Source organism: Heterodontus francisci, chromosome 29 (assembly GCF_036365525.1).
Source record: "Heterodontus francisci isolate sHetFra1 chromosome 29, sHetFra1.hap1, whole genome shotgun sequence".
NCBI classification, from domain to species: domain Eukaryota; kingdom Metazoa; phylum Chordata; class Chondrichthyes; order Heterodontiformes; family Heterodontidae; genus Heterodontus; species Heterodontus francisci.
The window spans coordinates 52,782,556-52,808,375 of record NC_090399.1 but is presented as its reverse complement, the minus strand read 5'-3'; the positions used below and the strand labels follow the sequence as shown (position 1 = coordinate 52,808,375).

Here is a 25,820-nt window from a genome sequence, read left to right as displayed (position 1 = left end):
AACATACAGAATCAATAACAATCACACAAACACACTCACACAAACACACCCACACAAACATACAGAATCAATAACAATCACTCAAACACACTCACACAAACACACCCACACAAACATACAGAATCAATAACAATCACTCAAACACACTCACACAAACACGCTCACACAAACATACAGAATCAATACAATCACACACACAAACACACAAGCACAAACACACCCACACAAACATACAGAATCAATAACAATCACACAAACACACTCACACAAACACACCCACACAAACATACATAATCAATACAATCACACAAACACACACACACAAACATACAGAATCAAGAACAATCACACAAACACACCCACACAAACACACCCACACAAACATACAGAATCAATACAATCACACAAACACACCCACACAAACACACCCACACAAACATACAGAATCAATACAATCACACAAACACATACACACAAACACACCCACACAAACATACAGAATCAATAACAATCACTCAAACACACTCACACAAACACACCCACACAAACATACAGAATCAATACAATCACACAAACACACCCACACAAACATACAGAATCAATAACAATCACTCAAACACACTCACACAAACACACCCACACAAACATACAGAATCAATAACAATCACTCAAACACACTCACACAAACACGCTCACACAAACATACAGAATCAATACAATCACACAAACACACACACACAAACACACCCACACAAACATACAGAATCAACAACAATCACACACACAAACACACACACACAAACACACCCACACAAACATACAGAATCAATACAATCACACAAACACACACACACAAACATACAGAATCAAGAACAATCACACAAACACACCCACACAAACACACCCACACAAACATACAGAATCAATACAATCACACAAACACACCCACACAAACACACCCACACAAACATACAGAATCAATACAATCACACAAACACATACACACAAACACACCCACACAAACATACAGAATCAATAACAATCACTCAAACACACTCACACAAACACACCCACACAAACATACAGAATCAATACAATCACACAAACACACCCACACAAACATACAGAATCAATAACAATCACTCAAACACACTCACACAAACACACCCACACAAACATACAGAATCAATAACAATCACTCAAACACACTCACACAAACACGCTCACACAAACATACAGAATCAATACAATCACACAAACACACACACACAAACACACCCACACAAACATACAGAATCAACAACAATCACACACACAAACACACACACACAAACACACCCACACAAACATACAGAATCAATAACAATCACACAAACACACTCACACAAACACACCCACACAAACATACAGAATCAATACAATCACACAAACACACACACACAAACATACAGAATCAAGAACAATCACACAAACACACCCACACAAACACACCCACACAAACATACAGAATCAATACAATCACACAAACACACCCACACAAACACACCCACACAAACATACAGAATCAATACAATCACACAAACACATACACACAAACACACCCACACAAACATACAGAATCAATAACAATCACTCAAACACACTCACACAAACACACCCACACAAACATACAGAATCAATACAATCACACAAACACACCCACACAAACATACAGAATCAATAACAATCACTCAAACACACTCACACAAACACACCCACACAAACATACAGAATCAATACAATCACACAAACACACACACACAAACACACCCACACAAACATACAGAATCAATAACAATCACACAAACACACCCACACAAACATACAGAATCAATAACAATCACACAAACACGCTCACACAAACACACCCACACAAACATACAGAATCAACAACAATCACACAAACACGCTCACACAAACACACCTGCACAAACATACAGAATCAATAACAATCACACAAACACACACACACAAACATACAGAATCAATAACAATCACACAAACACACCCACACAAACATACAGAATCAACAACAATCACACAAACACACCCACACAAACATACAGAATCAATACAATCACACAAACACACTCACACAAAAACACACTCACAAAATCTTACAGACAGATACATAGAATCATAGAATGGTTACGCAATGTACGAGATCATTCAGCCCATCGTGTCCATGCTGCCTTTATGCAATGAGCAGCTCATTCAGATAATTATGCAATTCTCTTTTGAAGGGCTTGATTAAATATGCCTCCACCAAACTCTCAGGCAGTGCACTCCAGATTCTAATCACTTGCTGTGTAAAAGGTTATTCCTCATGTCACTGTTGCTTGTTTTGTCAATCACCATAAATCCTTCTGCCAATGGGAACAGTTTTTCTTTATCTACTTTGTCCAGACCCTTTAAAATTTTGAACACCTCTATGAAATCTCCTCTTAATCTTTTCTCCAATGAGAATAGCCCCAACTTCGCCAACCTATCCATGTAACTGAAATTCCTCATCCCTGCAACATTTTTGTCAATCTTTTCTGCACCCTCTCTAATGTCTTCACATCTTTCCTAAAGTGTGGTGCCCAGAATTGGACCTAATACTCCAATTGAGGCAGAACTAGCATTTCAAACATGTTTACCATAACTTCTTTGTTTTTGTACTCTATGCCCCTATTTATAAAGCCCAGGATCCTGTATGCTTTATTAACCATTATCTCAACCTGCCCTGCTACCTACTCCTGCACTATTTTATATTGCCTTTCCTCATGCTTCCTCTCAAAATGTGTTACTTTACATTTCTCTGCATTAAATTACATCTGTTATGTGTCCGTCCATTCCATTAGTCTGTCTAGGTCCTCTTGAAGTTTATCAGTATCCTCCTTAGTTAACAATGCTTCAAGTTTTGTGTCACTGCAAATTTTGAAATTCTGCCCTGTACAGCCAAGTTTAGGTCCTCACACTGACCCCTGGAGAACTACACTATATACATTTCTCCAATCTGCAAAACAATCTTTCAACACTACTCTCTGTTTCCTGTCACTCAGGAAAAAACGCACATAAACACAAAGCTCATACAAACATACACACATATGCACAGAAACAAACACACACATACAAACAAGTATACACAGATTTCCAGGTCAATGTTTGGAATCCCTGAGATTGGACGCAACTAAATTGGAGACGGTGGTGTAGTGGTATTGTCACTGGATTAATCACTCAGGGTATTTCTCTGGGGACGTGGGTTCAAATCCCACCATAGCAGCAGGTGGAATTTGAATTCAATTAATAAAAAAAATCTGTAATTAACAAGTTCGTCTCATAATGACCATGAAACAATTGTCACAAAAACCCATCTGGTTCCCTTTAGGGGAAGGAAATCTGCTATCCTTACCTGATCTGGCTGTATGTGACTCCAGACCCACAGCAATGTGGGTGACTCTTAAGATGCCCTCTGAAATGGCCTAGCAAGTCACTCGGTTGTCCCTAACCGTTGAAACATCAATAAGGAATGAAACCGGATGGACCACTCGGCATCAACCTTGGCACCGGAAACGACAACAGCAAACGCAGCCCTGTCGAGCTTGCAAAGTCTTCCTTGCTAACACCTTGGGGCTTGTGCAAAGTTTGAGAGAGCTGTCCCATGGACTAGTCAAGCAACAGCCTGACATAGCCATATTCACCGAGTCATACCTTACAATGTCCCGGACATCACCATCCCTAGGTACGTCTATACCCACCAGCAAGGCAGAGGTGGCGGCACAGTGGTACACAGTTGGGTGGGAATTGCCCTGAGAGTCCTCAAAATTGACTCTGGACCCCATGAAGTCTCATGGCATCAGGTCAAACATGGGCAGGAAACCTCCTGCTGATTACCATCTCCTCCCCCTCCACTAAGCTGATGAATCATACTCCTCCATGTTGAACAGCACTGAGGATGGCAAGGGCACAGAATGTACTCTGGGTGCGGACTTCAATGTCCATCACCAAGAGTGGCACAGTAGCAACACTACTGACCGAGCAGACCGAGTCCTAAAGGACATAGCTGCTAGAATGGGTCTGCGCCAGGTGGTGAGGGAACCAACAAGAGAGAAAAACATACTTGACCTCTTTCTCACCAATCTGCCTGCCACAGATGCATCTGTCCATGACAGTATTGGTAGGAGTGATCACCACACAGTCCTTGCGGAGACAAAGTCCTGCCCTCATATTGAGGATATCCTCCATCGTATTGTGTGGCACTATCACAGTGATAAATGGGATAGATTTTGAACAGATCTAGCAATTCAAAACTGGGTAACCATGAGGCGCTGTGGACCATCAGCAGCAGCAGAATTGTACTCATCCACAATCTGTAACCTCATGGCCCGGCATATCCCCCACTCTACCATTACCATTAACCTCTGTTCAATGAAGAGTGCAGGAGGGCATGCCAGGAGCAGCACCAGGCATACCTCAAAATGAGTTGTGAAGCTACAACCCAGGACTACTTGCATGCCAAACAACATAAGCAGCATGTGATAGACAGAGCAAGCGATCCCACAACCAATGGATCAGATCGAAGCTCTGCAGTGCTGCCACATTCAGTCGTGAATGATGGTGGACAATTAAATAACTAACAGGAGGAGGTAGCTCCACAAATAACCCCATCCTTATCGATGGGGGAACTCAGCACATCAGTGTAAAAGATCAGGGTGAAGCATTTGCAATAATCTTCAGCCAGAAGTGCTCAGGCCACCTCCCAAAGTCCCCAGCATCACAAATGACAGTCTTCAGCCAATTCGATTCACTCCACTGATGTCAAGAAATGACTGAAGGCACTGGATACTGAAAAGACTACGGGCCCTGACAATATTTCGGCAATAGTACTGAAGGCTTGTGCTCCAGAACTTGCCGTGCCCCTAGCCAAGCTGTTCCACTACAACTACAACATTGGCATCTACTCAGCAATGTGGAAAATTGCCCAGGTGTATCCTGTACACAAAAAGCAGGACAAATCCACCCTGACAATTACCGCCCCATCGGTCTACTCTAGATCATCAGTAAAGTGATGGAAGGTGTCATTGACAGTGCTATCAAGCAGCACTTGGTTCGTAATAACCTGCTCAGTAAAGCTCAGTTTGGGTTCTGCCAGGGCCACTCATCTCCTGACCTCATTACAACCTTGGTTCAAACATGGGCAAAAGAACTGAACTTGTGAGGTGAGAGTGACTGCTTTTAACATTAAGGCAGCACTTGACTGAGTATGGCATCAAGGAGCCCTCCAAAACTGGAGTCAATGGGAATCAGGGGGGAAACTCTCCACTGGTTGTAATTGTATCTAGGGGAAGACGGTTGTGGTTGTTGGAGGTCAATCATCTGAGCTCCAGGACATCACTGCAGGAGTTCCTCAGGGTAATGTCCTAGGCCCAACCATCTTCAGCTGCTTCATCAATGACCTTCCTTCAATCATAAGGTCAGAAGTGGGGATGTTCACTGATGATTGCACAATGTTCAGCACCATTCGTGACTCCTCAGATACTGAAACAGTCCGTGTAGAAACGCAGCAAGACCTGGACAATATTCAGTCTTGGGCTGATAAGTGGCAAGTAACATTTATGCCACACAAGTGCCAAGACAGAATCTATCTCCCTTGACATTCAATGGCATTACATCCTGGGGGCTACCATTGACCGAAAACTGAACTGGAGTAGCCATATAAATACCATGGCTACAAGAGCAGGTCAGAGGCTAGGAATTCTGCGGTGAGTAACTCACCTCCTGACTCACCAAAGCCTGTCCACCATCTACAAGGCACAAGTCAGGAGTGTGATGGAATACTCTCCACTTGCCTGGATGGGTGCAGCTCCAACAACAATCAAGCAGCTCGACACCATCCCGGACAAAGCAGCCCACTTGATTGTCACCCCGGCCACAAACATTCACTCCCTCCACCATCGATGCACCGTGACAGCAGTGGGTGCCATCTACAAGATGCAACACACCAAGACTTCTTAGACAGCACCTTCCAAACCCGCGACCTCCACCGACTAGAAAGACAAGGGCAGCAGATGCATGGGAACACCACCACCTGCAAGTTCCCCTCCAAGCCACACATCATCCTGACTTGAAACTATATTGCTGTTCCTTCACTGTCATTGGGTCAAAATCCTGCAACTCATTTCCTAAAAGCACTGTGGGTGTACTTACCTCACATGGACAGCAATAGTTCAAGAAGGCAGCTCACCGCCACTTCTCAAGGGCAATTAGGGATGGGGAACAAATGCTGGCCTAGCCAGTAACACCCACATCCCATAAAAAACAAATATTATGGAGCTCCTACTGCCCATCCAGTAGACATTGAGCCAAACTGGTATAAATTGCCATTTGCTGGTTTCTACTGCTGTTCTGTATAACCCCTCCATGTTGCAGTAACTCAATAAACCATTGTCAGCCAACATGTTATGTTGAATGATAATTTTTTTATCCACCGGCTGGAGACCTGAATTTATATATTTTTAATGAAATTTAAAAGGGAACAGAAGTGTCAGCCTGTCCCTGCAAGACCCAGGAAGTTAAAGGAAACTTCCTGTTCTATTTGCCAAGAAGAAATACACTGCTAGCTATTATGCTTGAATCACTGGATGACTGATATGTGTGAAGCCCCACCCCTGCACTCCTCCATCTGTGTGTTTTAAGTTGGTGTTTTTTCTGTAGCAAGCCGAGAAGCTTCTGGACTTTGACTAAAACAGACCCAAGTGGGGGCCCTTCCTCTCTCTCACTCTTTCTCTCCATTCCAGCACTTTCAAGCTTCGAACCCTGCCTGCCAACAATGATCATCTCTGCATACCCCAGCTACTACCAGAGACCCCTTGAAGGATATCATCCATACCTTTATCTCCAAGAGCCCTGCCAAATCAGCCATCGATCTCTTCAAACTGGAAGCCTGAGGACCATGAATTCAGCTAGAAGCCAGCCAAATCACCAAACTCCGCAGACTGTATGCTCCTTTTTTATATGGACTCTACCTTGAACAATCTACCCTGCCCCACTCTGTAATCTATTTATGTGTGTGAACTTCAAGTGTGTGTGCATGTATATCTGAAAGTTGGAGCTTGGTTTATTATTTTTCTTGGATTAGTTTAAATAAAAGAAAGCTAACTTCTTCCTTTGTTAACTCAAGAAAACCTGACTGATTGGTTCTATTTGTGGTCAGAGCACATAAGCAATCCAACACTCACAGAATTGGCAAACACATCCACTTTAAAAAAAAAGACATAAAGTCTGTTGCGATCAAACAAGGAGAGGGACAAGAGAGGAGCCCTTTGACCCTCTTCAGCTGACCATAACACCGGCTTCTGAACCTTTATAGATTTATTTAGCAAATCACAGTTTTTCGTTCAAATGATAGGAAATCCTAATTACATTTAGCCATGGAATAACTAGTTTAAACAAGAAGGGATTACACCACATTATTGACTAATGGAATGTTGTCCTTCATCTTGAAAAGTGAATACAAAGAGAAGCAAGTAATGTTGTAACTGTACAAAGCTGTGGCTAGGCACCATCTGCAGAACTGTATTTAGTTTTGGGCACCACAAGGGAATGGTTTATATTCAGTAAATCAGGGACCATTGCCTGGTAAATAATGATGTGTCAAGTGCTTAATTCCTATTGAATAAACTGTATCTCTCTAAAGAACCAATCACAGAGTACCGTACCACTATATAAAACTGAGTGGCTTCTGCTTCTCTCAGTTTGTGAAGTTTTCACGGATCTTTTCTTTAAAGAGGTGGGTAGATATAACCAGCTGCTGTGAAATGATTTAGAGGATAATTTGTTTCTTTTGATGTTTGAATTTGTTGTTGATTTGTTTCTGTGTGCTACTTAGTTTGTCAAAAAATCTTTTAAAAGTAGACGGGAGCAGGGAAGAATAAAGATTTAGGGTCCGAGTACGGAAATCATTGAAAGCTAGTGGATAATGGAAAAATAGTTATAAAGACAAATGGAATGGTGTCCTTTATCTCGCAGAGTGGATAGAAAGAGGAGTAACTAATGTAACTGTACAAAGCTGTGGTTAGGCACCATCTGCAGAACTGTATTTAGTTCTGGCACCACAATTCAGGAAGGATATCTGGAGGAAATACAGTGCAGATTCACCAGAAATGATACCAGAGCTAAAGATTTAAGTTATGAAGACAGTTTGCATAGACATGGCTTGTATTCAGTTGAATTAAGAAGACGAATGAGTGCTTAACTGAAGTGATAAATTATCAAATAGTTGATCGGGTAGATAGAGAGAAACTATTCCCTCTGGGGGAGTTGAGAATAAGGGGGCATCGGATTAAAATGAGTACTGGGCCGTTCAGGGGTGATGTCATGAAGCATTTCTTCACACAAAGGGTAGTGAAAATCTGGCACACGCTCCAACAAAAAGCTGCTGAGACTGGAGGTCAGTTAAAAATGTTAAAACTGAGATTGATCGATTTTTGTTAGGCAATACTCTTAAGGATTGCAGAGCCAAGGCAACTAGATGGAGGTAAAGTACAGAAAAGCCATGATCTAACTGAATGATGGAACATGTTCGAGGGGCTGAATGGCCTCCTCCTATTCCTATATTCCTAATTATGTGGAACTGAATGGGGAATGTTTTTTCACTAGTGTTCATTTTTTTTGTGAGGTGTGTACTTGTCATGTACACTGGGACTTTGATTATTTATTAGCCTCTATAATGCTCTCCTCGCTGGTGCTCCACCTTCCACTATCTATATAAACTTCAGCTCATCCAAAACTCTTCTTCCTATTTCCTAACTCGCATCAAGTCCTTGTGCTCACTGATCTCACTGATTCCCACTCTGGCAACACCTTAAAATTCTCATCCTCGTGCGCAAAGCCTTCCATGGACTTGACTCTTCCTCCTCCTGAGATCTGTGCACTAGCCCCGTTCTGCCCTCTTGTACACTCGTCCATTTCTTCCGCCACACCACTAGTGGCCATGGCTTCAGCCGCCTAGGTCCCAAAGTCTGGAAGTCCCTCCCTCAATCTCTCCGCCTCTCTATCCCTCTTTCCTTCTTTAATATGCTCTTCAAAACCTACCTCTTTAACCAAGCTTTTGGTCACCTGTCCTGATATCTCCTTTGACGGGTGTGCCCATGAATTCTGCATCCTCTGCTCTAAAGTCAGGGCAGTCTTCTCCTTGCCCTCTGAGGAGGGTGAAATAACTCCATCCAGTTTCCACACATCTAACTCCCCATTCTCTATTTATCACCCACTGTCACAACCTCACTAACACCATCTATTGTCCCCACAAGTGAAAGTATCTGTGTTGGTACATGATGGGGACAAAGCAAGTGATACAGGAGATGAGGTTGAGGAGTTCTTACAGGAACTCGCGAGTTGGCTTGATTCTGACTTCCTCATCCTCTTCATCAGTCATCCTCCTTGCCTTTGTCATTCTCATAATTCAGAAAGAATCACAAGGATGGAGTTTTATCTTACTTAGTTCCTTCTCCTCCTCGTTATCACCATCTTCCTCCTAGAATCATAGAAAGTTTAAGGTACAGAAAGAGGCCACTTGGCCCACCGTGTTTATGCTGGCTGAAAAATGATCCACCTATTCTAATCCCACCTTCCAGCATTTGTTCCGTAGCCCTGCAGTTTATGGCACTCGAGGTGCATATCCAGACTCTTTTTGAATGAGTTGAGGGTTTCAGCCTCTACTACCCTTTCAGGCCGTGAGTTCCAGACCCCCACCACACTCTGGGTGCAATGGTTTTTCCTCATCTCCCCTCTAATTTTAAATCTATGCCCCCTTGTCACTGATCTCTCTGCTAATGTGAATAGACCCTTCAGTTCCACTCTATCCAGGCCCCTCAAAACTTTGTACATTTCAATCAGATCTCCCCTCAGCCTTCTCTGTTCCAAGGAGAACAACCCCAGCCTATCTAATCTTTCCTCACAGCTGCATTTGTCCAGTCCTGGCAACATCCTCGTAAATCTCCTCTGTATCCTCTCTAGTGCAATTACATCCATTCTGTAACAAGGTGACCAGAACTGCACACAGTACTCAAGTTGTGGCCAAACCAATGAGTTATACAGTTCCAGCATAACCTCCCTGCTCTTATATTTTATACCTCGGCTAACAAAGGAATGGATTCCATATGCCTTCTTAACCACCTTATTGAACTGTCCTGCTACCTTCAGGGATCTGTGGACAATCACTCCAAGGTCCCTCACTTCCTCTACATTTCTCAGTATTTTCCCATTAATCATGTACTTCTTTGCCTTGTTTGACTTCCCCAAATGCATCACCTCACACTTCTCCAAGTTGAATTCCATTTGTCACTTTTCTGCCTGTTTGATCAGACCATCAATATCTTCCTGCAGCCTACAGCTATCCTCCTCGCTATCTACCACACGGCCAATCTTTGTCATCTGCAAACTTCTTGATCACGCCTGCTACATTTACATCCAAATCATTAATATATACCACAGAAAGCAGGGGACCCAGTACTGAGCCCTGTGGAACAGCACTGGAAACAGTCCTCCAGTTGCTAAAACACCCGTCAACAATTACCCTTTGGTTCCTGCTACTGAGCCAATTTTGTATCCACCTTGCTGCATTTCCCTGGATCCCATGGGATTTTATTTTTTTAACCAGTCTCCTTTGTGGGACCTTGTCAAAAGCCATGCTAAAATCCATGTAGACCACATCAACTGCATTACCTCATCTATCTTCCTATCTACAACTTCAAAGAATACGATCAAGTTGGTCAAGCAAGATCTGCTCTGAACAAATCCATTGTCAGATAAACCCGCAAGACTGAGGCACACAAGGTGTACACCACATGAACATTCAAACTTAAAATTGCAAGAAGCTGACTGGAAGGACATTTGGATAGTACTAGCAGTGTGGGAACAAAAGAGACCCAGTCATTGCTTTCCCAATACACAGAAGTAGTCAGATCAGTTTTAGTCACATGATTAGCTGGCTGTTGAGATTTGAGCTTCCAAAAAGGCTTCGAACTGAGAAAGCTCCTGGTTTGATCAGACCTCTCTCTCCTGTCTGCCCTCATCTCGCTTTCACCAGCTTCGGAAACCATTGAAGACATGTAAACTCAAAAAGAAAAAGTCTCCTACGTGAACAAGGCTTAAAAGGAACACTGGGCCCTAATGAAATGCAAGACCATTGCCGGAATTTTAGGCCACCCCAGTGAGCCATATGGGGGAGGGGGCTGGTGTATAAATGAGCGGGAGGCTCCAGGAGGCCTTCCCTGCCCACTCCCGCCTCCACCCCTCTTTACGTGGATTGTGGGGGGTGGGGGGGGGGAGCAAGAAACTGACCGCCAGTCTCAGGCAAATCGAGGCCCCGAAGTGGCCATTTACGGGCCTTTGCCCTTCTCCATGTGTATTGTACCCATGGCAAGCGCGCGTCCGGTAGACGTGTAAGGCCGCCCAGTGATACCTGCCGGCCTGTCAGCACACCGGTGGGGGCGGCGGGGGCACTGACAATCAGGCACACGGTGCCCCATTAACAGCTGCCCCCGCTTCCTCAACCACCCCCAGGACCCGGAGACATTCCGCACCTTCCTTCCCCCCCCCACCACCGCAAACGACCACGCTTGCTTCGTTGAGTCGTGACCGATTCCCACGGCGAGGCAACCCTTACTCACCTCGGTCCTGGCTCCCTGTCCTCAGCCAGGCTGAAGTCCCAACAGTGGCCACCGCTCCCAGTGGCGCTGCCGGCCCACTGATTGGCCTCAAGCGGGTGGAAGTCCCGCCTCTGAACAATTGAAGCCTGGGGACCCGTAAAATGTGGGCTGGATCCCCGGGCTTGGCAGATGCAGGTTCACCACCGACTTTTACATCGGTGGCCAGCTCCTGTCTGCCCAGCGTAAAATCCAGCCCCATATCTTCAATCAAGGACTACTGTGAGCTCGAAGCACAGTAACAAGAGATTGCATCAAATTGTTCTACTTATCTTTTCTTCAGCTCTTTTCTGTCCTTCTTTGCATGTGTGTATCACGTGTGCATGTTAGCATGGGTGCGTTGTATATCTGTAGGCGTTAACAATATTAGAGTTTAAGGTTTAATAAATTTCATCTTTCTTCTTTAAACCAAAGAAAGCCTGTTTGTGCTCATTTCTTTGCCTTATAATTGGAAAGTTGTGAACAAGGATTCACAAAGGGGGAACTCAAAACACAGTGTGTTTAAAATTAAACCCTGTTACAATAAGACCAGGTGAAGACAGTAACAGACCCCAGACACCTTTCTCACCTGGTCGTAACACCATACTGACTATCCTTGATTAACCTGTGCCTTTCTAAGTGACAGTTTATCCTCTCTCTCCGAATAGATTCCAATAATTTGCCCACTACTGAGATTAGACCCATTGGCCTGTAATTATTCGGTCCTGTAATTATTCGGTCTATCCTTCACTCCCTTTTTGAACAGAAGTGCAACGTTAGCAATTCTCTAATCCTCTGGTGCCATACTTGTATCCAGTGAGGACTGGAAAATGATGGTCAGACCCTCTGATATTTCCCCTCTCCCTCCTTTTAACAGCCTCAGGTACATTTCATCTGGTCCTGGTGGTTTATCAACTTTCAAGGATGCTAATCCCATCAATACATCCCTTCTCTCTATTTATCACATCCAATACTTCACACTCCTCCTTAACTATAATATCTGCATTATCCCTCTCTTTTGTGAAGACAGAAGCAAAGTATTCATTAAGAACCATAACCAACATCTTCCGCCCCTACACATAGGCTACCTTTTTGTTCTTTTATTGGCCCTACTCTCTGCTTAGTTATTCTCTTACTCTTAATGTATTGATAAAACATCTTTGGGTTCACCTTGATTTTGCTTGCTAATATTCTTTCTTGTCCTCTCTTTTTGCTTTCCAAATTTCTTTTGATTTCACCCCTCCACTTTCTATACCCCTCTCTACTTTCTGTAGTATTGAGTTCTCGGTGTTGGACATAAGCTTTCCTTTTCTGCCTTATCTTATCATTGCAGGCTCCTTCATATCCATGGGGCTCTAGATTTGTCCATCTCAGTCTTTTTCTTTATGGGAACATGTTTACTCTGAACCCCTTGAATCTTCCCTTTGAATGCCTCCCACTGTTCTGACAATGGTTTACCTTCAAGTAACTGTTTCCAGTCCACTTTCGTTAAATCACTCCTCAGTTTAGTAAAAATGGCCTTGCCCCAATTAAGAACTCTAACTCCTATTCTATCTCTGCCCTTTTCCATAATTATGTTAAAACTGACTGAATTATAATCACTATTACCAAAATGCTCTCCCACTGCCACTCCTTCCACTTGCCCATCTTCATTTTCTAAAACTAAGTCTAAAACTGCACCCTCTCTTGTTGGACTTGCTACATACTGGGCAAAAATGTTCTCCTGAATGCACCTCAAGAATTCTGCTTCCTCAATTCCTTTCACACCAAAACTATCCTAGTTAATATTGGGGTAGTTAAAATCCCCTACTATTCCTGCCCTATTCTTGCACTTTAGTTTAGAGATACAGCACTGAAACAGGCCCTTCGGCCCACCAGGTCTGTGCCGACCATCAACCACCCATTTATACTAATTGTACACTAATCCCATATTCCTACCACATCCCCACCTGTCCTTATATTTCCCTACCACCTACCTATACTAGGGGCAATTTATAATGGCCAATTTACCTACCAACCTGTAAGTCTTTCGGCTTGTGGGAGGAAATCGGAGCACCCGGAGAAAACCCATGCAGACACAGGGAGAACTTGCAAACTCCACACAGGCAGTACCCAGAATTGAACCCGGGTCGCTGGAGCTGTGAGGCTGCGGTGCTAACCACTGCGCCACCACTTCTCAGAGAATGCCTATATATCTGCTCTTATATCTCCCTCTGACTGTTTGTTTGGGGGTCGAGAGTACACTCACAGCAGTGTGATTACTCTTTTTTTTTTCCTTAGCTCAATCCATATGGCCTCATTTGATGAACCTTCCAATATATCATCCTTCCTCACACCTGTAATAGTTTCCATGACCAAAATTGCCACTCCCCCTCCTTTCTTATCCTCCTCCCTATTGCATCTGAAAACCCTGCAACCAGGAACATTGAGCTGTCATTCCTGTCCCTCCTTAAGCCCTGTTTCTCTAAAAGCTATGATATCATACTGCCACATGTCTATCTCTGCCCTCCTCCTGTATCTCCTGTTAGTCTGGTTGATCTACAGCAAAGCAGGGTATGAGGTGAGAAGGCGTGGAAACATATGTCTGAGGCTCTTCACAGGGATATCACAGCAACTGTGTTGGTGTCCGTCACTGACCTGGTATCAGGAATATCCCTGGACCTCACTGCCTCCCATGTCAATCTGAGCATTTCTCCCCATCAACTCCATGGCCTGATCCTTGCAGACTGAGGTGTCAGATTGGGGGTTACCCCTGCCTACGATGGGCATTGTGTGCTAGTTTCTTCTGCAGTATGATTGAGTAAATGAGGGAATGACTGGCAGTTGAGGAGTGTGTGACAAATGGTACAGCAGCTGGTGCACTCCTTGTTCTATCAACACCTCTTTTGTTATCTCTTGCCCCACCCCCGCTTTACTCACTTAAAACCTATTTTTTGCGAGGAGCAGCCTTGATAGAACGGGGTGCGGAGCGGACTTTCAGCTGAGCGGTCAATTTCAGTAAGTTACAAGTTAATCCCTTTTTTGTTTCGGAGGACCGGGGACTGCTGGGTAGGGGAAAACTATTTATTTGGGCAGTTTTAAAATCTTTGTCTTTTGCGAGGAGCAGCCTTGATAGAACGGGGTGCGGAGCGGACTTTCAGCTGAGCGGTCAATTTCAGTAAGTTACAAGTTAATCCCTTTTTTGTTTCGGAGGACCGGGGACTGCTGGGTAGGGGAAAACTATTTATTTGGGCAGTTTTAAAATCTTTGTCTTTTGCGAGGAGCAGCCTTGATAGAACGGGGCGCGGAGCGGACTTTCAGCTGAGCGGTCAATTTCAGTAAGTTACAAGTTAATCCCTTTTTTGTTTCGGAGGACCGGGGACTGCTGGGTAGGGGAAAACTATTTATTTGGGCAGTTTTAAAATCTTTGTCTTTTGCGAGGAGCAGCCTTGATAGAACGGGGTGCGGAGCGGACTTTCAGCTGAGCGGTCAATTTCAGTAAGTTACAAGTTAATCCCTTTTTTGTTTCGGAGGACCGGGGACTGCTGGGTAGGGGAAAACTATTTATTTGGGCAGTGGCAGTACCCGAGACACTACACGTGTAGTGTCTCCCACCCACGCTCCTCCTCGAACCAAAAAAAAAAGGACTCTAGGGTGTTGATAAGGTAAGCTTTTTATTTAAAACTTCAGTCCGTCGGATTGCTAAGCGAACAAGTTTTGACTTTTTTTTTTCGTTTGGTTTTTCAGTAGATTTATTGGGAATCTAGAATAGTGGGAATGGAGGTAAAGGCAGTTGTATGTTCCTCCTGCAGAATGTGGGAGGTAGGGGTCGCCAAGAGTGTCCCTGCTGACTGCATCTGCGGGAAGTGCACCCAACTCCAGCTCCTCGCAGACCGCGTTAAGGAGCTGGAGCTGGATGAACTTCGGATCATTCGGGAGGCGGAGGGGATTATTGACAGGAGTTATAGGGAGGCAGTCACACCTCAGGTAAAAGAAGTAGGTAGATGGGTTACCGTCAGGGGAAGGAAAGGGAACCAGCAGGCAGTGCAGGGATCCCCTGTGGCCGTTTCCCTCAACAACAGGTATACCGTTTTGGATACTGTTGGGGGGGACGACTTACCAGGGGTAAGCAATGGGGTGCAGGTCTCTGGCACAGAGTCTGTCCCTGTTGCTCAGAAGGGAAAAGGGAAGAGGAGCAGAGCATTAGTCATTGGGGACTCCATAGTTAGGGGAACAGATAGGAGGTTCTGTGGGAACGAGAGAGACTCACGGTTGGTGTGTTGCCTCCCAGGTGCCAGGGTACGTGATGTCTCTGATCGTGTTTTTGGGATCCTAAAGGGGGAGGGGGAGCACCACCAAGTCGTGGTCCACATAGGCACCAACGACATAGGTAGGAAGAGAGATGGGGATTTAAGGCAGAAATTCAGGGAGCTAGGGTGGAAGCTTAGAGCGAGAACAACCAGAGTTGTTATCTCTGGGTTGTTGCCTGTGCCACGTGCTAGCGAAGAGAGGAATAGGGAGAGAGAGGAGTTGAACACGTGGCTGCAGGGATGGTGTAGGAGGGAGGGTTTTGGTTTCCTGGATAATTGGGGCTCTTTCTGGGGTAGGTGGGACCTCTACAAACAGGATGGTCTTCACCTGAACCAGAGGGGTACCAATATCCTGGGGGGGGAGATTTGTTAGTGCTCTTCGGGGGGGTTTAAACTAAATCAGCAGGGGAATGGGAACCTAAATTGCAGTGCCAGTGTACAGGCTGTTGAGAGTAGTGAGGTAGGGGATAAGGTTACAGGGACGCAAGAGGGCACTGGCAAGCAAGAACTTGGTTTAAAGTGTGTCTACTTCAACGCCAGGAGCATCCGGAATAAGGTGGGTGAGCTTGCAGCATGGGTTGGTACCTGGGATCCTGATGTTGTGGCCATTTCGGAGACATGGGTAGAGCAGGGGCAGGAATGGATGTTGCAGGTTCCGGGATTTAGATGTTTCAGAAAGAACAGAGAAGAGGGTAAAAGAGGGGGGGATGTGGCATTGTTAATCAAGGAAAGTATTACAGCGGCAGAAAGGACGTTTGAGGACTCGTCTACTGAGGTAGTATGGGCCGAGGTTAGAAACAGGAGAGGAGAGGTCACCCTGTTGGGAGTTTTCTATAGACCTCCGAATAGTTCCAGAGATGTAGAGGAAAGGATAGCGAAGATGATTCTCGACAGGAGCGAGAGTAACAGGGTAGTGGTTATGGGGGACTTTAACTTTCCAAATATTGACTGGAAATACTATAGTTCGAGTACTTTAGATGGGTCTGTTTTTGTCCAGTGTGTGCAGGAGGGTTTTCTGACACAGTATGTGGACAGGCCAACCAGGGGCGATGCCACATTGGATTTGGTACTGGGTAATGAACCCGGCCAGGTGTTCGATTTAGATGTAGGTGAGCACTTTGGCGATAGTGATCACAATTCGGTTAGGTTTACCTTAGCGATGGGCAGGGACAGGTATATACCGCAGGGCAAGAATTATAGCTGGGGGAAAGGAAATTATGACGCGATTAGGCAAGATTTAGGATGTGTAGGATGGGGAAGGAAACTGCAGGGGATGGGCACAAACGAAATGTGGAGCTTATTCAAGGAGCAGCTAATGCGTGTCCTTGATAAGTATGTACCTGTCAGGCAGGGAGGAAGTTGTCGAGCAAGGGAGCCGTGGTTTACTCAAGAAGTTGAAGCGCTTGTCAAGAGGAAGAGGGCGGCTTATGTTAGGATGAGACGTGAAGGCTCAGTTAGGGCGCTTGAGAGTTACAAGCTAGCCAGGAAGGATCTAAAGGGAGGGCTAAGAAGAGCAAGGAGAGGACACGAGAAGTCATTGGCGGATAGGATCAAAGAAAACCCTAAGGCTTTCTATAGGTATATCAGGAATAAACGAATGATAAGAGTTAGAACAGGGCCAATCAAGGATAGTAGTGGGAAGTTGTGTGCGGAATCAGAGGAGATAGGGGAAGCGTTAAATGAATATTTTTCGTCAGTATTTACAGTAGAGAAAGAAAATGTTGCCGAGGAGATTACTGAGATACAGCCTACTAGGCTAGATGGGATTGAGATTCACAAGGAGGAGGTGTTAGCAATTTTGGAAAGAGTGAAAATAGATAAGTCCCCTGGGCCAGATGGGATTTATCCTAGGATTCTCTGGGAAGCCAGGGAGGAGATTGCAGAGCCGTTGTTGTTGATCTTTAAGTCGTCATTGTCGACAGGAGTAGTGCCGGAGGACTGGAGGATAGCAAATGTTGTCCCCTTGTTCAAGAAGGGGAGTAGAGACAGCCCTGGTAATTATAGACCTGTGAGCCTTCCTTCGGTTGTGGGTAAAATGTTGGAAAAGGTTATAAGAGACAGGATTTAGAATCATCTTGAAAAGAATAAGTTCATTTGCGATAGTCAGCACGGTTTTGTGAAAGGTAGGTCGTGCCTCACAAATCTTATTGAGTTTTTCGAGAAGGTGACCAAACAGGTGGATGAGGGTAAAGCCGTGGATGTGGTGTATATGGATTTCAGTAAGGCGTTTGATAAGGTTCCCCACGGTAGGCTATTGCAGAAAATACGCAAGTATGGGGTTGAAGGTGATTTAGAGCTTTGGATCAGAAATTGGCTAGCTGAAAGAAGACAGAGGGTGGTGGTTGATGGCAAATGTTCATCCTGGAGTTTAGTTACTAGTGGTGTACCGCAAGGTTCTGTTTTGGGGCCACTGCTGTTTGTCATTTTTATAAACGACCTGGATGAGGGTGTAGAAGGGTGGGTTAGTAAATTTGCGGATGACACGAAGGTCGGTGGAGTTGTGGATAGTGTCGAAGGGTGTTGTAGGGTACAGAGGGACATAGATAGGCTGCAGAGCTGGGCTGAGAGATGGCAAATGGAGTTTAATGCGGAGAAGTGTGAGGTGATTCATTTTGGAAGGAGTAACAGCAATGCAGAGTACTGGGCTAATGGGAAGATTCTTGGTAGTGTAGATGAGCAGAGAGATCTTGGTATCCAGGTACATAAATCCCTGAAAGTTGCTACCCAGGTTAATAGGGCTGTTAAGAAGGCATATGGTGTGTTAGCCTTTATTAGTAGGGGGATCGAGTTTCAGAGCCACGGGGTCATGATGCAGCTGTACAAAACTCTGGTGAGGCCGCACCTGGAGTATTGCGTGCAGTTCTGGTCACCGCATTATAGGAAGGATGTCGAAGCTTTGGAAAGGGTGCAGAGGAGATTTACTAGGATGTTGCCTGGTATGGAAGGAAGGTCTTACGAGGAAAGGCTGAGGGACTTGGGGTTGTTTTCGTTAGAGAGAAGGAGGAGGAGAGGTGACTTAATAGAGACATACAAGATAATCAGAGGGTTAGATAGGGTGGATAGTGAGAGTCTTTTTCCTCGGATGAGGATGGCAAACACGAGGGGACATAGCTTTAAGTTGAGGGGTGAAAGATATAGGACAGATGTCAGAGGTAGTTTCTTTACGCAGAGAGTAGTAGGGGCGTGGAACGCCCTGCCTGCAACAGTAGTAGACTCGCCAACTTTAAGGGCATTTAAGTGGTCATTGGATAGACATATGGATGTAAATGGAATAGTGTAGGTCAGATGATCGGCGCAACATCGAGGGCCGAAGGGCCTGTACTGCGCTGTAATGTTCTAATTCTAATTATATTTTCTATGTTTCTATGAAGGCGGGAACAGGTTACTGAGTTGGATGATCAGCCACGATCATAATGAATGGCGGAGCAGGCTCAAAGGGCCGAATGGCCTACTTCTGCTCCTATTTTCTATGTTTCTATTTCTAGCCTCTGCCAGTTCTGAAGAAGGGTCACTGACCTGAAATGTTAACTCTGCTTCTGTCTCCACAGATGCTGCCAGACCTGTTGAGTATTTCCAGCATTTCTTGTTTTTATTTCAGATTTCCAGCATCTGCAGTATTTTGCTTTTAATTAAGCCTCAAACCTTCAATTACAGGTAACTCTCTCTGGATTTTAAGAGTGTGGAACAATGACTCTAGGTGAAAGACTGACAATAGAACTGGCAGCTCTGGGCCGCCCTTTCAAGCTGGGAATGCTGTACGACTGCCGATCAGACTCTCTTATCCCAGGTAATACAGCAATACAAACCATGCGATAACATCGAGTAATTACCTGTAAGCCATGTGATTCTCTCTATCAGATTCGCTATTAATTACATACAAATTAGGAGCAGGAGTAGGCCACTCGAGCCTGCTCTGCCGTTCAATAAGTTCATGGCTGAACTGATTATTCCATGTTTTTACCTACCCCGATAACCTTCCAACCCCTTGCTTATCAAGAATCTATCTATCCTCTGCCTTAAAAATATTCAAAGACTCTGCTTCCACTGCCTTTTGAGGAAGAGAATTCCAAAGACTCACGACCCTCAGAGAAAAAATTTCTCCTTATCTGTCTTAAATGGGCAACTCCTTATTTTTAAACAGTGACCCCTAGTTTGAGATTCTCCCACAAGGAGAAACATCCTTTCCATATCCACCCTGTCAAGACCCCTCAGGATCTTATATGTTGTGTTACTGCTTTTTTTTAGCAATAAAGTACCGCAAAATCTTGAGTTAAGGAGTTGTTAGAGTGAGTTATTTAAATGTACAGGTGGTCTACTGACTCGACCTGATCTTATCACTGTGTAGTTTGGTTGAGAACTCGATCTGTCAACATTTATCTCTTGACCTATGTGTATGTTCTGACAGTCATCTTGCCCTTGAGCATTACACTTCTCACTTTCCTTTGTTACCTTCTGTAGATTTGAATGTGAACGTATTCTTGATGCAATAGGGTTGTCAGGCACAATGTTAGTTAGTTCTCTCAGGTGACATCAGTTTCTTAGCACTGCTCCATTAGGAGTGGTTACTTCATATGACCTTGGCTTGTTGCAGATTTTGGACACTTCTGCACAGAACCATGTCTTTTCTGGATCACCCTGACCAGCTGTCCAATCTGTAACAGTGGTAGTTCCACACCTGCGTACTTATGTGCAGTTTTCATTTCTTGCTTTGCGAAGTGTCTGTCATGTATTATTGAGGATTTCATGCAATGGTGACCTGGAAGAGTTGGCTTGACTTGCCTTCCAAATATAATTTCCACAGGTAATAGTAATCCTTTGTCGATTGATGTTGCCCTTAAGTGCAACATGGCTACATGCAGACCTTGTGTTTCTTGACACTTCACAACCAGTGATTTGACTGGGTGTGCCATTCTTTCTGCGAGGCCATTCAGCCTAGGATAATGAGGTGAAAATGTGACACGGTTCACATCACATTTCTTACACATGTCCTGGAATAACTTGGCGGTGTACTGCGGGCCATCATCTGATGCTATCTCCTGCAGTGGATCGAATAAGCTGAAAATTGTGCTGATAATGCTGGCAACTGATGCACTGATGTGTCCCTTGTCATAGGAGATTTTTCCCTGTTAAAAACAAAGGGCGGGCGTGGGTTTCTGTGTGCCTTTAAGACTGAAGAGTTTTTTCCTCTGGGAACAGTGAATGCGAGCTGCAGCCTGTTCCAGGCAACAGCAAGATGAGATCACATGCTGGATTGTACCAGTTTGACTGTGTAAAACTAGCTGGAACCAGTTTGTCCTGGTAGGCCAGAAAAGATTATCTCCCTGAAGGAAGGCTTGTCCTATTATCAGAATTCCTACATTGACCTACAGGCAGCGCGGGGGCCGGGGAGAGCAGCGCGGGGGCCGGGGAGAGCAGCGCGGGGGCCGGGAAAGGCAGCGCGGGGGCCGGGGAGATCAGCGCAGGGAGACCAGCGGTAGCGGTGCTGGGGAGGGGGGGAGAAAGAGGGAGAGGGAGGGGGGGAGAAAGAGGGAGAGGGAGAAAGGGGGAGAAAGGGGGAGAAAGAGGGAGGGGAGAGGGGGAGAAAGAGGGAGGGGAGAGGGGGAGAAAGAGGGAGGGGAGAGGGGGAGAAAGAGGGAGAGGGAGGGGGGGAGAAAGAGGGAGGGGGGGAGAAAGAGGGAGGGGGGGAGAAAGAGGGAGGGGAGAAAGAGGGGGAGAAAGAGGGAGAGGGAGAAGGGGAGAAAGAGGGAGAGGGAGAAGGGGAGAAAGAGGGAGAGGGAGGGGGGGAGAAAGAGGGAGAGGGAGGGGGGGAGAAAGAGGGAGAGGGAGGGGGGGAGAAAGAGGGAGAGGGAGGGGGGGAGAAAGAGGGAGAGGGAGGGGGGGGAGAAAGAGGGAGGGGGGGGAGAAAGAGGGAGGGGGGGTGAAAGAGGGAGGGGGGGTGAAAGAGGGAGAGGGAGGGGTAAGGAAGGGGGGAGGGGGAGAGCTGGGGGGAGAGGGAGGAAGGGGAGAGAGTGGGGGGGGGGAGCAGCGGAACGGAAGAGGAGTGCCTTTTTCTGTGCATGCGCCATAAACACAACAGCAAAAGACTTACCCGGTGACACCAAGGTCTTCGCACGCTCGCTTTCCGCAGCTCTCTACGGCCTCTCGCATCCGGCCCTCTCCATTCAGCCGTTCCCTCCAACTGCGGATGCCCAATCCTGTTCCTTTCTCTACTTCTCCACAGTACTTCAGGCATTGCAACTGTTTGGTCCCTGCATTTTGCATGCTCCCTCTCCCCACCCCTCCCCGCACTCCCCACCCCTCCCTCTCTTCACCCAACCCTCCCTCTACCCCCCCCCCCCCCCCCCCCACCATAGTTGAATATCTGAAGTGCAGTTGCAAAGTCGGGGAAATAGCATGCAAAACAAAACCTCAACAATTCTGGGTTTAATTATTGAAAAGTTTTATTAAGTTCATTAAGTATCCGAGGAACTGCTGTGCATGGATACATGAGTGTTGTGTGTCCAGCATTCCCATTAGACAGACAGGCCGAGTCTCTGCTATGCACAGCTAAAGAGATTGTTCCTGGAGAGCCTTGTGGTGAATGAACGCTTGGCTCTCTATTCCACTACTGTATTGTCCATGTGAAGAAGGCAAAGTCACAAGAGTCTGAGCTCAGTCTATTCTTGGTGAATGTTCCCCAAGCGCATCCCAATGTGCATTCCCAATTCATCCATAAATGCAATGTTCCTTTCCACATCATGATGAGCTCCGCAGCATGATCTAGTTGCCTTCGTTGCTTGAATGCTGACCTTAAGTCTCAAGGATTGTTTTCTCGACGGCATGTTTTACATGAAAAGAAATAAAGCAAATCAGAGTCAGAGCTTGCCTCCCTCCATCCACTGAAATTACTGTCGTGCACACCTTTTTAAGTTCTGCAGTGAAGGCACCAATTGATAACGTCGCCAATGAAGCACTTATTACCCACCTCAGATGCAGGAATCAGCACATCCTTGCGTCCTCTCCCGCACTGCCTCCTTTGCTTGAATGCCGTCCTTAAGTGTCAAGGATTGTTTTCTCAAGGGTATGTTTTACATGAAAGAAAATAAGGAAAGAACATCAGTGTCAGAGCTTCCCTCCCTCCAATGAAATTACTGTTGAGCATGCTTTGTGTTCTGCGGTAAAGGCATGTACTGATAACACCGCCAATGAATCACTTAGTACCCACCTCAGCTGTAGGAGTCAGGATGATGTAACTGCCCCTATCTCGTGATGGTTCAATGCTGCTCTCAGGGAAAACATGAATGATGTGAGGGTGCTGGAAAAGAAGCACATTTCTTTTGGGCTATGAACATAAAGCTGGCCATTTAGCCCAGCAGTTCCCTGCCAGTGGTTATGTTACTCGTGCGTCTTTCCATCCATTCCCATTTAATCCTGCCTACGACTATCACCAGTTGTGTTCACAGCAAGAGCATTCACATTTCTGCTACCACTGGACACGGCATGCTTGTTTCTTTTAGTGCTCAGTCTCTTCTTGCTGAATGTTCCCCAAGTGATTGACCCCTTTGGACACCCTCTCTGCTTGACAGGCAGCAACTGGCAATTGCGGAGTCTCACAAGGCTCTGCATGGTTGTTTCAACGTCGGATGGGGTAACAGGTGGCTGTGTGTCCATGAGCACTGCCCTGATGGGTGTAGGAGCAGGTAACTGTGTGCCCATGAGCACTGCCCTGATGGGTGTAGGAGCAGGTAACTGTGTGTCCATGTGCACTGCCCTGATGGGTGTAGGAGCAGGTAACTGTGTGTCCATGTGCACTGCCCTGATGGGTGTAGGAGCAGGTGACTGTGTGTCCATGTGCACTGCCCTGATGGGTGTAGGAGCAGGTAACTGTGTGTCCATGTGCACTGCCCTGATGGGTGTAGGAGCAGGTGACTGTGTGTCCATGTGCACTGCCCTGATGGGTGTAGGAGCAGGTGACTGTGTAACTGAGCAGCAAGGAGAGGGTACCGCAGGTAGGGGAAGTGGAGATTTGAACAGGTAGGCATATGTATGGTCCATCAGATCATTAGGCCAGGGGGTGAGACGCTCAGGATCCAGGGTTTGTGACACGTGACTGATGTCCAGCGCGCGGCCACCTCCATCCGAAGGTGCTTCCGGGCAATTGTTGGGCATAGTAAATGGCTCCATCTCATCAGCCAGTCCTTGCTGCCAGCGGAGAGTCTGTTGCCGCAGCCAGTCCAGTCTCCTCATGAATGCTGCCGTTCCACTCTGCAGAACGGCCTGTTGCAGCTGGTACAATTGATCTGAAAGCAAGCGGTATTTTTCATTGTGGCTGAGGGGCCTTGGCTGTTCCTCTGTAATCACAATGGCAGCAGCCATGCCTGTCGTCGTTGGTGTCTGAGATGCACGCCAGCGACAATTGGGGGCGAGCCTGTCCAAAGGCAGACCCAGATGCCTCTGCACAACAACAGCATGTTTGCAGGGCAACAAAGTCTGAATGGAGAAGATGCAGCTGCAGGTAGCCTGGCCATCATGTATCTGCAGTGTGTACTGTTTGGCGCCAGAAATCACAGTCACTGTGCCTTCATCCTGCTACATGCGGTGGCCCAGACAATGGAAATGTTTTCAGAGCAACTCACAACAGGGACTGGAGAACATGCGGTGGCCCAGCCAATGGAAATGTTTTCAGAGCAACTCACAACAGGGGCTGGAGGACATGCGGTGGCCCAGACAATGGAAATGTTTTCAGAGCAACTCACAACAGGGACTGGAGAACATGCGGTGGCCCAGACAATGGAAATGTTTTCAGAGCAACTCACAACAGGGACTGGAGAACATGCGGTGGCCCAGACAATGGGAATGTTTTCAGAGCAACTCACAACAGGGACTGGAGAACATGCGGTGGCCCAGACAATGGAAATGTTTTCAGAGCAACTTACCTTGGAACAATCTCCTGTGTCAAATAAAAATGAAGCAAGTCTCCAAAACGAATAAATAATTCAGATAAGATGCCCAACGAAACCTCCGCTCCTTCCACTTTCAAAAAGTCGCGCCGAAGCTTTGACGCGTGCGCAGAGGCCAAACTGGCGCATCGGGAGGAAGATGAAATAACGCGATGACGTCATCTGCGCATGCGCACAACCTTACCGGCAGGTCGGACCGCAGCGCATGCGCAGAGATGAATAGACTGTGTGCACATGCGCGTACCGCGTCGTCTGTGCAAAGCGGTCCTGGAGAGTCGGACCGCAGCGCATGCGCAAGGGGCATGAAACCGTCTGCGCATGTGCGCACCGCGGCGCATCCTGATGACGTTCTCCGATGAAGTAGCGTTGTCATGAATTACTTTGTTTCCAAAAAGATAAGTGAAACCTTGTGATCCCAAATCCTAGTGCTAGTGTTTCCCTTTCTATGTTGGAATAGTTGGCCTGTGTGGGCGATAAACCTTTCAACCCAAAAGCAATTTGACAGCCTTCTTGCAACAAGCATGTTCAGACCATTTTGTGAAGCATCAACGTCAAGAATGGTATCTTTACTCGGGTTAGAATACTACAAATATGCTTGCATCGATTATGACTGCTTCAGCAAATGGAATGCATGCTGATGGTCTTTGTACCACAGGAATGGCATAACTTTTTGTCAGGAGTTCTCAAAGAATTAATGACTTTTCAGACGTTTGAGACTTAGGGAGCTAAGAAATTAAAAAGACCAAGATACCAAGGATTCTTTGGCCTCCTTGTCTCAAGAGACAATGGGTAAGTGCCTGGAGGTGGTCAGTGGTTTGTGAAGCAGCGCCTGGAGTGGCTATAAAGGTCAATTCTAGAGTGACAGACTCTTCCACAGGCGCTGCAGA

The 25,820-nt window shown here is 46.0% G+C and overlaps 1 protein-coding gene across 1 annotated transcript in view; it reads left to right on the top strand.

Annotated features, from left to right (window-relative positions):
* The first annotated feature begins 7,769 nt into the window (after positions 1-7,769).
* The window catches only part of LOC137346294 (uncharacterized), a 100,461-nt gene continuing 82,410 nt past the window's right edge, over positions 7,770-25,820 (top strand). Inside the window, exons 1-2 of the mRNA XM_068009776.1 lie at positions 7,770-7,810; positions 19,649-19,781. Of these exons, the coding sequence (XP_067865877.1) occupies positions 19,682-19,781 (100 nt within the window). The 5' untranslated portion in view covers positions 7,770-7,810; positions 19,649-19,681. The remainder of the gene's footprint in view (positions 7,811-19,648; positions 19,782-25,820) is intronic.